Genomic DNA, 12,327 nt, shown 5'->3' on the forward strand with positions numbered 1-12,327 from the left:
AAAATATGCCTCTGGGAAGATAGACATAATTGAAGGGACAAAAAAACCAACCTAAACCTCAAAAGCCTTACCATTTCTATTCTTCATGGACAAGCTGGCTCAGAGGCCTGGTAAGAAGAAATGTTCTCATGATATCTAGGCACAGAAAAAATAACTTTCTTTTGACCAGGTGTGCAAATGCCTGACCTTTTCTTAGAAAAATCTTCTCTTTATTTTTCTGCATGTGTAACATTAATTTCTTCTTCTCCTTTTCCTCCTTTTTTTTTGTTTTTTTATTTTTTTTTTAATTTCCTTCTGCTCCTGGAACCTCTCTTTCTGCTCTTTAACCCTTTACCAGGTGGTAAGTGCAGTCCTTCTAGTGTTTTGCTTTAAAGCACTGGCATTTGACTTGTTTTGACTGTGTTAAAAACAGTAAGGAGTTTTGTTTGTCTGGAATCCTAAGTGATTGTGCAGTGTTCTTCCCTACTTAGCAAGCCATTAGCAGCCGATATCATCCCATGAAATGCTCCTGGTGTAAAGAAACCTCCATGGACTGTGGTGTACCTGGGAATGTGTGACTTGATCTCCCACCCCTCCTTGTTAGAGATGCTGCCATGACATTCCATGTCACTTTAGATTTTATTTTCCTTTTAAATGTTGTGTGTGTGTTTTGCTGTGAATTCCTGGAGTGGGAGACGTCCTTGGTGAGGAGAGGGGGGTGGATGTGTGTCTGTAAAGGGGCAGCTCCTCTCAGCAGTGTCCTGGCATGGTCTAGCTCAGCATTCCAGCAAAGACCTGGCACAAAGCTTTAGAGCAGGAGATTTTGGCCTTAGCACTGTTGATTTTCTACTCAGGTGCGTTTCCAAACCACCCAGAAAACTTTAAAATGAGACATTCCCTATTCATGGAAGCACCTGGAGCTGATGTTAAAAGCCAGTGGTCACCAAGAACACTCCAAGTACAACAAGGAATGCTGATTCCTTGGAGTGGCCACCTAAAACAGAGGCTAGACAAACTTAAGAGAATAAAAGCAGGTATTTATTGAAGGCCTTCAATAGGTTCACCTTGGGCAGTCAAAAGCCTCTGAGGGGCTACACCGAGGATGGAAGATGGTCACGAGTTTTTCAGACAATTTTAAGTTTGGTTCATTTACATCTCAGGGGTTAATTCTCCAATTACAGCTTCAGGTAATGAAATCATTTACTCGAAGTTATCGCCCTCCATTCACTGTTGTTTACATCTCTGGGGCCTGAGACAGTGAGGTGTCCTTGAGTTCCAGGCCTAGAGAGGAACTGTTTTATCTCAATGAAATGTGAGAACAGCAACTGACAGGCCATGGAGTTTCAGAGTTATACACCAAAGCAGTGCAGGATCTCAAAAATAGAAAAAGCTAAATCCTAAAGCATCAAGACTATACATGTAGGATAATTCAAGTCACAAATTTCTGCTGTACTGGTGCTGTGTGAGCTCCAGGAGTTCTTATGGCAAAGAAAGCACTGCCCTGATCCATCTGTGCCCTGGGGCAAGGATAAAGACAAAGCTCAGGGCTGTGTCCTTTCCCACTGCCACTGTTGGCCCTCCTGGCCACGGAGCCTCAGACACACACATGAGGAACCCCAAAAAGGGCCTGTGAGATGTGATTTGTGTTATCTCACTGCATCCACTCACTTCAAAAATGCTTTTTGGAAGTGCATCCAGTGCTGAATCACTCTGGGCTCAGAGGCCAGTGCTGTGCCTTCTGCTCCCCTCCTCATGACATGGCTGGAATGGGCACCTTCTCCCTGCAAAGCAATTCCTGTGCCTCAAAGTCCCATGCAGCACCTGCCTCACCTCCCAGCTCCCTTCTGCAGGCTCCTTGCCCTCCTCCCTTTCTCCTCCCACACTCTGTGGTGCTGCTGGATCTTTCCTTTACCTTTTCTGTCCCAAATTCACTGCTGGCCAGCAAGCACACAAATCTCTCCTGTCTGCTGCAATCCCTGCATGTCTGCTCCTTTCCTGAGCCTCCTGCAGCCCCTGTACCCCCTGAGCCCTGGCTGGCAGCTCTGGCTGATGCAGCTCCCCAGGAGGAAGCCACGAGGGCTGAGCTGTGTTGTGCCACAGCAGTCCCCAGGCACTGCAGATTTGTAACAGGGCTTTACTCCTCTTTTTCTTGATCTCTCAAGGGAGCCTGCTCATCCGGAGCTGGTACCAGCAGGAGGCATAATTAAGAGCATCAGGCTCAAAGGCAGTGCCTGGCTGGCTGTGCAGCCCAGTTTGCACACACAGGAGGCTGTGACCATGTTCACAGGGGTCTCAGGATGAGGGAAGAGACGAGGATATCACTCCATGTTTCAGTAGGCTTGATTTATTATTTTATGGTATATATTACATTAAAACTATACTAAAAGAATAGAAGAAAGGATTTCCTCAGAAGGCTGGCTAAGAATAGAATAAGAAGGAATGATAACAAAGGTTTGTGGCTCAAACTCTCTGTCCAAGCCAGCTGACTGTGATTGGCCATTAATTACAAACAACCAACATGGGCCAATCACAGATGCACCTGTTGCATTCCACAGCAACAGATAATCAATGTTTACATTTTGTTCTTGAGGCCTCTCAGCTTCTCAGGAGGAAAAATCCTAAGGAAAGGATTTTTCATAACAGATGTCTGCAACAGGAGGCAGGGGGTGCAGGGGGCACGGTGAGCTCATCCCAAGGCCTCACTTCTTCGTCCTGCTTTCATCTTGAGAGATTCCCCAGGTCTCCTGCAGTGCACATTCGTGGGCAGTGGTTTCTGGTGTCATTTCTTTCAGGAGGTTATTTCCTTTCACAGAGGACACATCTCACCCTGCAGGGCATCTCCTGTATCCTCTGCAGCAGCTTCATCCCCTGCCAGACCCACTGAGGCCCTTCCTCTTCCTCACTGAGCCCTGAGCAGGGCTCTGACTCTGCTCTTCTGGGCCAACCTCCCACATCCTCCTGGATGCTCATCCTGCCCATACCTTGATGTGAAGCCCAGCAGTGTCAGGATGCTGTTGGGACCCTCAGGACCACCAGTGGCAGCTCATGCTGTCCTCCCTGGCTCCACTGGCCCCTCCAAGCGATGTCACCGGGGTCTGCCCCACACACTGAGGCTGTGATGGATATAACATAGCACTGGAGACCCCCATCTTTCCTTTGTGACATCAAACTCCTTTTTCTGAGCCCTGTAATTGCCTCTGACTCCTCCCCACCTCTGCTCCATCCCTTTGGAGAGGTAGCATTGCAGGGGAGGCTTGGAAAGAGGCTGCCTGCCTCGACCCTTGCAGGCTGAGGGAGTGAGGGATGAAGGGTTTGGGAGAACAGATGCCACAGATGATGAAACCATGATATCAGGGATGCCAGGTGGCCTGGAAGCATCATTCCCAAACATGGTTGGCATCAGCTGGTGCTGAGTGTGTTCCAGGCTGTGGGATTCTCCCAGTGCACATGTGTTGCCCTCTCCAAAGTACCAGTGGCTGGACTATTTCTTTTTGTGCTGGCAGTCAAAAACAGCAGCTTCCATCAAGGAGCAGCACTCCCCTGCCCAGTGCTGGCCCTTCCAGGTGCTGGCACTGCAAGCTCACACAATTTCTCTCAGCTCACAGCAGGCTTGGAGCCCCATCCAAACATTGTCATTTCACCAGGTGGAGTGCTTGTCTGGAGTTCTGAGACACAGAGCCTGCACCCAGGACCTCTCCAGCAAGAGCTGGACAGGCCATTTTCAGGTGTCTTATTTCCACCATTAAAAAAGAGGCCATTTGAAACATTTGGATGCTGGCATGAGCAAATAAAGCAGAGAGCCCAACATCAAATCAGATCAGAAGCCCTTTGAGCTCTTGGGACAAGCCCAGGCTTCAGCACTACATATCAAATTGTTCTTTGAAAGTCACTGATGAAAGTCAAAGCTCTCCACAAGTTTAATGAGCTGCTGCTTTGCCTTACAGAACATTGGCAAGAAGATGTCATGCCAACAGTTCATAGCAAACCTGGATGGGCTGAACGATGGGAAGGACTTTGCCAAGGATTTGCTGAAGGTAATGTGATATAAGTAGACAGTGGGATACTGTCATTATTATTGCAGTGCCACCTAGTCCTGCTGGGATGCCCTGAGCCCTTCAAGCAGCATTTTCCAGTTGTTTCAGGGGAAGAATTGTAACCCTCGTGAATGTCTCTGCTAACTTGCAGTGAGCCAAAACAAATCTGTTCCCTGGTGGAGTTTTATCCAGATTTGTGGCATACCTGCCCTCAGAGCCTACCAGGGGCCCTTTTCCCCCAGCATTTCAGATAATGCCCAAAGTTCTCCCCACCCCAAAACACAACCATATACCACCAAAACTTTTCTTAGCCTCCACTACCACGTGATGAAATGCAATGTTCCAACACACCCAGTGCACTACCATGGGATCTGTTCATGTCCCAAAGGGAATATTTTCTTCTGCCATGTGGTTTAGCAGCACCATTGCTCTCTGCACCTGCTGCAGGTGCAGCAGCCTGACCTGAATTTCACTGTATGGAAGGAGGTTAGAATGAGAGGTGCCACATCAGGGGTGTCACATCATGTCTGGGGTGACATCTCCATCTCCCTGCAGACCTCACCTTATTCTACCCCTCTGTATGGTCAGGACCACCTCCACATTCTGCTCTGCTAGCCCATTCCTGCTTCTTTTCCAGTGCCCCAGGGAAGCCACTGGAATTGTGCACAGAAGGGACTGGAAAAGCTGATTCCAAGGTCATCCATCCCTCCCCTGCTACTCAGTTCAAACCTCCCCTGTCATTTCACTTAGTTAAGACACTAAAGGTGTCATGGCATATCCCAGAGTCTTCTACCACTGTGTGCAGGCCAGGATTCACTCAGAACCAGGTACAGCACCCAGAATGAGTCAGAAATGTCACATTCAGGCTCCTGAGCAGGGCTGGCTGCCAGAACCCTCTGCTGCTGCTGTGTCCAGCCCAATTCCCAGCGTGGCACACACAGAGAAGGGTCCAGCAGGACAGCAGCCATCCTGCTCACTGGGCAAAGCTTCTCCAGGACAGTTCAGCAGGGAAAGGATCTCCAAGAACGTAGGGTGTGCAGGAGGAGATGCCTCCACAAGCAGGCACAGCTAATTCCATGTTCTTTTTTCAGACACTGTACAACTCCATCAAGAATGAGAAGCTGGAGTGGGCCATGTAAGTATATGCTGAGCATTAAGGGGATTGTGTGTCTTTCCAAGTGGCTGGCAGCTCTTAAGTCATGTTTTCAATCCCAGAATATTTCCTGCCAAGCCCTTAAGTGATGAAGTCCCTCTGCAGACAGACAAATGGAGTTTATTTATGGCTTAGACACAAAGGCAGTTGGGAAGGTTGGTGACAGTCTGTGGATCCATGACCTAAAGGAAGGGAATGCCCTCTTTGTTTACTATTACACTTGTAAAATGCTGGTTCCTCTCCAGGTGCTTCAGAAGTCTTTGCACAAGGAAAGATCTGGGGTTATTTTGGTCATTGAGATTTTCCATCTCTCCCACATGGGTTTTTTTCTGGAAATAGTATCAGAGAATGACTTAAAAATGAAGAGTCCTTGTGATATCTCTAATTCAGCTCCCTCCTCAAATTGTGGTCAGCATTGAATTCAGACTAGGGTGCTCAGGGCTTTGTTCAGTTTGATCCTGAAACCCTCCAAGGATGGGGAACCCACAGCCCCTCTGGATCCACAAACCAATACTTTATGAGAGTGGCATTTTATCTTTCCTCTGTTGTTTGACTTCTGCCCACTGTCTCCTGTCCTTGTGCCATGCACCACAGTGAGGAGCCAGCTTTGTCCTCTCAATAACCCCTCACACAAGGCTTCCATGAGGTCCCCCAAAGCCATCTTCTCTGCAGATTGAACAAGTCAGATTCTCTCAGCTGTTTCTTACATTGCAAGTGCTCCTGCCTGTGACGGTGTTCACAGGGGTCCGAGGATGAGGGAAGAGACAAGGATCTGACTCCATGGTTCAGAAGGCTTGATTTATTATTTTATGATATATATTACATTAAAACTATACTAAAAGAATAGAAGAAAGGATTTCATCAGAAGGCTGGCTAAGAATAGAAAAAGGAAAGAATGATAACAAAAGCTTGTGTCTTGGACAGAGAGTCCAAGCCAGCTGACTGTGATTGGCCATTAATTAGAAACAACCACATGAGACCAATCACAGATGGTCCACAGCAGCAGATAACCATTGTTTACATTTTGTTCCTGAGGTCTCTCAGCTTCTCAGGAGGAAAAATCCTAAGGAAAGGATTTTTCAGAAAATATCATGACTACACCAGCCCCCAGGTGTCTGGCCTTAGCTGAAGTCTCTCACCTTGCTGATACCCTGTGCTGTGCTGTGCTGTGCTGGGGCCCAGAGTGTTTGCTGTATCACGATAGATGGAGGGAGGGCAGAGCAGGCCATCACTTCTCTTCTCCTCCTCACTGTGCCGCTGTTTCACAGCCCAGGATGCTGCTGCCCTCTGCTCTGCCAGGACACACCGGCTGCTCCTGCTGCTCCTGCTTATCACCCGCAGCCCCAGTGCAGCACTCGGGTGCTCCTGGCCCTCCCAGCCGTGGCCTTGTACCCCTCTTTTGTATGCCATCCACATACAGTTCGATGAGATTTGTTAGCCTGAAACCAGCCTGGAAACAGCTGGCAGGGTGGGCTCCATCACACTGCACCTTCCTCAGGCCTCCTTCCCCTGCTCTGCCACTCAGAGCACAGCCCAGGATCATCAGCGAGGTCCCAGCTCCAGTGTCTCTCGAGGGGACGCCCGTGGCAGACCTGAGCTCTTAAGCTGGCACAGGGAACAGGGGACATTCCTCTCCTCTCTCCTCAATCTTAGACCTCTCTTGTGTTTGGACAGAGCAGGACCTTCTGTGCCATCACCTGCTCTCTTCCTCATGTTGCCCTGACCAAAGAGAGCATCAGGAGCGGGTTGGATCCTCCCTCCGTGACTCCGGCGGGACCATCGCGCCCGGGCTCTGTCGCGAGAGGGAGCTCGGGCTGCTCCATGGAAGGGCAGCTCAGCAGGAGCTCGGATGCGGGCAGTGATTACACAGCACCGCCTCCTGCTTGGGCTCTTCCCGGCAATGTCACCCTGCCCAAGCACATCCCAGGGATGTCACCCTGCCGGTGGGTCCCAGGAATGTCATCCTGCCATGGTCCCAGAGATGTCACCCTGTTCAGGCACATTGCAGGGATGTCACCCTGCTGGGGATGTCACCCTGCCTGGGGACAACCCGGGGATGTCACCCTGCCGGGGTCCCGGGGATATCACCCTGCTCACGCACATCCCAGGGATGTCACCCTGCTGGGGATGTCACCCTGCTGGGGTGACGCTACCGTGGGGTGTCTCCAGCCAGCAGCATCCAGATCCTTTCTGCCTTTCTTCACCCACCTCACTATACCCCTGCATCCCTTCACCCATCCCAGCCAGCCTGGGGCCTGCCTTGTTGCAGGATGTCCTGCTGGGCTGCAGGCTCAGAGCCCTCAGCTCCTCTGCAGTGGGACAGATGGGACATGGCATACTTGGTTTTCTGTCAGAGACCTGGCACTGAGTCATAGCCTTGCACAGACAGGACCCTCTTCTCTCTGCTGGCCTGTGCCTTGTGTCCTTGTCCATCCCAGGGAAGGAGATGCCCTTGCCCACAGATCCCACCAGACAGGCAGGTATGTGACCAACAGCAAGGGGCACAGAGGGGTGCAGCCCAAATGCCTGAGCCCCACTAACTCCCCAGCCAGGAACAGGATCTGGGCTCTGCCTGAGCCCCAGGACTCCTGTGGGAGCTGAGGGCTGAGAAATCATCCTTCTCTTCCAAGAGGTGTCTGATGCTTTGGCCATCTGCTTGCTGCAGGTGAGGAGTTGTGTTTCACTGCTCACATGCCAGCCAGTGGACTCATTGAGGGTCAGTCCTCAGCTGAGGTCTGGTCCCAACCTGGTCTGCAACCTGAGGTGACCACTTTAGACACTGACATGTGTCAGACAGGGCAGAAAAGCCCTGTTTGCTCCTTCTCCCTCATGTCCCAGGGACACTGGGAACTATCACTTCCCATACAAGTTCTGCTCTCTTTGTGCCAAAGTAGGTTCATCTCCCAAATGTCTGCAGATCTTCTGTTCCTAAAAGATGCAGAGGACATTCCTAAAAAAGGTACTTCACTGTCTAGGAGGCCCCAGGCATTGCCTCTGAGCAGCTGGGAAATGCTGGTAATACCTTGGTCTTCAGCAAAAATCCTCCTTAAGCTCTGGCTTTAGGACACAGAATTGAAGGCTTTTCCTGTGAAATATTTGTAGTGAAATATTTGCAGTCCTCAGCATGAGATGTCTGTAGTTTCTTGGTGTTCAGACCAGCACCCAGTCCCTTACCTGTCCTGAGTGACCTCACAGTGGGACCACTGGGACAGTCACCTGCCACCCGCACTCCCCCCAGCCCAGACCACCACTATTGGCACTCTCTGTGTTATGGTCCCAACATCTCCTTTGTTTTTCTCTCTCTGACTAGCCCTGTAAATAAAAACCCTAAACCCAAATCAAATAGGGCTGTTTGCATGGTGACCAAACCCACATCTCTCTTCTCTGATTGTGTTTCCAAGTGACGAGGACGAGCTGAGGAAGTCGCTCTCGGAGCTGGTGGATGACAAATTCGGAGCCAGCGCCAAGAAAGTGACGAGGATTGTGGACAGCAGCAACCCCTTCCTGGACATCCCCCAGGCCCTGAACGCTGTCACCTACAAGCACGGCGTCCTCACCCGCAAAACCCACGCAGACATGGATGGCAAGAGAAGTACGTGAAGGGACAGGGACAGGAGAGGTGCCCAGGCAGTCCCAGAGCCTTGCCCTGCCTCTCCTGGTGAAGGCATTTCCTCACCACACCCCAGGCAGCACAGGAAAGATGCCCATAGGTGCTAGGAGAGAGGAGAAGGAGGGTGTTTTGAGGCATTTGTAGATGGGTTTTCAGGAAGCCCTAGTGTTCCCTTCTCACTGCCAAGGAATCTAACCCAGACACACCTGGTCTTCCGTCCCCCAAATCCCAGGCTCTGAGCAGTGGGGGAAGGCTGGTTCAGACCTGGTCTTCCATCCCCCAAATCCCAGGCTCTGAGCAGTGGGGGAAGGCTGGTTCCTCAGCAGCTGTCCACTCCAGCCCTGACCCTGGGGACAGTCTGGCCTGCCAAGCTTTGCTCCTGTCCATGTCTTGCCATGTGCTGGCTGAGCTACAGAACAACCCATAGCTCTGCTACCAGTACATGGCATTACAGGAAAGGTAAAGGTATTTGGGAGCTGTTAATGAGCAGAGATTAATTAAACCTTGGGTAATTCCTTTTGCTAATTGATATGATTGGGCCAATCACTGCAGCTGATTAAAAAATCTTGAGTAGAGATTACTACCAGAGGCCTCCCTTGCTTCCAGCACCTTCTCAACAGCCCGTGCTTGGAGGATGAGCTGTCAGGTGGGATGTGGATGGCTCCCCTCACCTCCCACCCCTCTCCAGCTTCTGCCAAGCTTTCTGTCCCCAAGCCCATTGAGATGCTAATGCTCCCCCCTCAAGGGAACAGAAGCTGCCTTATCCAATTCCAAGCTGAGGAGCTCAAGGAATGTCTCTGCTCTCCAAGCATTAGGTCCAAGGAACATGAACCTGGGTTTGGAGGAGCAGAGACTTCCAGGTGTCCACTGGCAGCCCTGTACCAGCTCATGTCAGGCTCTGACCTGCTTGCATTCCTGCTGGGAGGCTGCAGAGCCCAGACACTTCCCTCAGACACCTGTCCCTGCTCACAAACCACTGGTGAGCAACAGCCTGGAGGTGTGGGAGCTCTGGGCATCAGGGAGTGCCCCCGGTGGGTCAGGAGAAGGGCTGGGTTTGCCTGGAAGGTCAAGCAGCACTGACAGACATGTACAATCAAATGTTCTTCCTTTTTCAGCTCCCAGAGGAAGAAGAGGTTGGAAGAAATTTTATGCTGTGCTTAAGGGGACTGTCCTTTATTTACAAAAGGTAACTATGGGGTAACTCCCCTTTGCTTTCTCCAGAGCAGTCATGCAGCCACACATCCAGGCAGAGGTGAATCCATGCCTTAACTCATGCATGGACATCGACAGAGCTCCTCCAGAGACCAGAGATGGAGGATGCTCTCATCTTTGGTGGTGCTGTTCATGCTCAGGGCACTATCCACAGCCTCAAAGGGAACTCTGGAGGAGGAAGCATGAAAGAGGAAAGACAGATTTCTGCAGAAGGATTCCAGCAAGTAGGAACTGTTGGGGAGGATGAATGAACTGATGATATGGAATAGGTGAAATAGGATGCTGGGGAGAAATGAAACAGGAAGGTGAAGAGGTGGAGCATCTGACCAGTCTTATCATGCCTATAGTTTTATTTGCTGGCATAGATCTGATTGTGCACAGCTTTATTGAGTCTGGCATAGGAAGCCAGCTGATGTAATATCTCTGGGTTTCACTAAAGCTTTTGGTAATGTCTCTCACAGGATCCTTCTGGACAGAATGGATAAACACATCCTGTGGTGGCTGAGCACTTGGCTCATGGGCTGGGCACAAAGGGTGACCGTGACTGGGGTGACATCAGACTGGTGACCTGTCATTAGTGGGGTTCCACAGGGCTCCAACCTCTGCCCTGTGCTCTTCAACATCTCCATAAATGACTTGGACACAGGTTAGTTAGTTTGCAGGCAATACTAAACAGAGAGGAGCTGTTGACTCCCTCAGAGGAAGGGCCCTGCAGAGAGACCCTGACAAATGAGAAGCCCTGGCAGTCATTGACTGTATGAAGGTTAACAAAGGCAGTGCTGGATCCTGCACCTGGGACAGGGTAATCCTGGATGCACAGACAGACTGTGGAATGAGAGGCTGGAGAGCAGCTGTGGAAGGGGACCTGTGAGCCCTGGTTGATGGCCAGTTGGATATGAACCAGCAGTGCCCTGGCAGCCAGGAGGGACATCTGTGCCCTGGGGACATCAGGCCCAGCATTTGGATAAGGCTGTCAGACACAGGCTGGGATTGTTGGGGTGTCCTGTGCAGGGCCAGGAGTTGGAGTTGATGGTTTTTGTGGGTCCCTTACAGCTGAGAGGATTCTGTGATTCCATCGTTCTATGCTGAAAGTTTATATTCTTCAGGACCTTGATGACCTGGGTGTTTCCATGGGCTGTCAAGTGACACTTGGTGCCTCTCTCCATCTCTGTTCATTGTGTAGCCTCCTCCAGTCAACACAAGTGTAATTCCCAGGTCCTTGGGGGACACAAAGTCACCATGGAATAGCTTCCCTGAATGCTCTAGCATTCAGCTCTCTGGCACTTGGATGCTTGGAGGGTTTGCTGTAAAGTTTTTTCTGAGGGAAAATCTGAGGAGATGGGATAGGGGCACACTTGAATGTCAGTGTGAGGCAGCCCAGGATGCCAAATGTTCATTATCAACATAACCCACTCAACTAGCCTGAGCTACCTGAGCAGCACATGCTGTGCAGTAACCTGTGACCATGTTCACAGGGGTCTTAGGATGAGGGAAGAAATGAGGATCTGACTCCATGTTTCAGAAGGCTTGATTTATTATTTTATGATATATACTACATTAAAACTATACTAAAAGAATAGAAGAAAGGATTTAATCAGAACGCTGGCTAAGAATAGAATAGGAAAGGATGATAACAAAGGTTTGTGGCTTGGACTCTCTGTCTGAGCCAGCTGGGCTGTAATTGGCCATTAATTAGAAACAACCAACATGGGCCAATCAAAAATCCACCTGTTGCATTCCACAGTAGCAGGTAATCATTGTTTATATTTTGTACCTGAGGTCTCTCAGCTTCTCAGGAGGAAAAATCCTAAGGAAAGGATTTTTCATAAAAGATGTCTGCAACAGTATAACCCATTGAACTCACCTTGCTGGAGCAGCACTCCCCATGGGTAGATGCTCCTGCCTCTTGCAGCATTATCTCCACAGCAATGAGAGTAAACAAACAGTGGATTATATAAGAGAGGAAGAAAGGTCCTGGGGGCAGCAGGAGTTATGAGTCAGAGCTCAGAGCACACCTCAATGCCTCTCGTGTTTCACCAGGTCCTGTGGCACACGTCAAAGGGCAGCAGAAACCTGGCAGCAGTGGATGCTCACTCCCAGTGTGGGTTGCTCTCAGCCCAGTGATGTTTTTACAGCTGTGCCACTCTCTCCTGCACCTCAGGGAAGTTGCAGCACAGGGAGGAGCCCAGATCTCCTCCAGCCCTCTAAGTGTGGTGCTCTTCAAGCCAGCAGCACTCTTCTCACCCCTCAGTCCTTGTCTCATTGCACATCTTCACATGGAGCCCACCAGAGTCCTCATGCTGACCCATGGGTTACACATGAGGATTTAACTTGTGCAG

General features: G+C 50.3%; 1 protein-coding gene across 2 annotated transcripts in view; it reads left to right on the forward strand.

The window, feature by feature from the left end:
• PSD2 (pleckstrin and Sec7 domain containing 2) overlaps positions 1 to 12,327 on the forward strand; it is a 79,053-nt gene that overhangs the window by 56,112 nt on the left and 10,614 nt on the right. Inside the window, exons 9-12 of one of the 2 annotated variants that reach the window (XM_064724697.1) lie at positions 3,923 to 4,013; positions 5,105 to 5,148; positions 8,568 to 8,758; positions 9,892 to 9,962. In XM_064724697.1, the coding sequence (XP_064580767.1) occupies positions 3,923 to 4,013; positions 5,105 to 5,148; positions 8,568 to 8,758; positions 9,892 to 9,962 (397 nt within the window). The remainder of the gene's footprint in view (positions 1 to 3,922; positions 4,014 to 5,104; positions 5,149 to 8,567; positions 8,759 to 9,891; positions 9,963 to 12,327) is intronic. The other variant, XM_064724698.1, reaches the window with a different exon arrangement.

Source organism: Zonotrichia leucophrys, chromosome 13 (assembly GCF_028769735.1).
Source record: "Zonotrichia leucophrys gambelii isolate GWCS_2022_RI chromosome 13, RI_Zleu_2.0, whole genome shotgun sequence".
NCBI classification, from domain to species: domain Eukaryota; kingdom Metazoa; phylum Chordata; class Aves; order Passeriformes; family Passerellidae; genus Zonotrichia; species Zonotrichia leucophrys.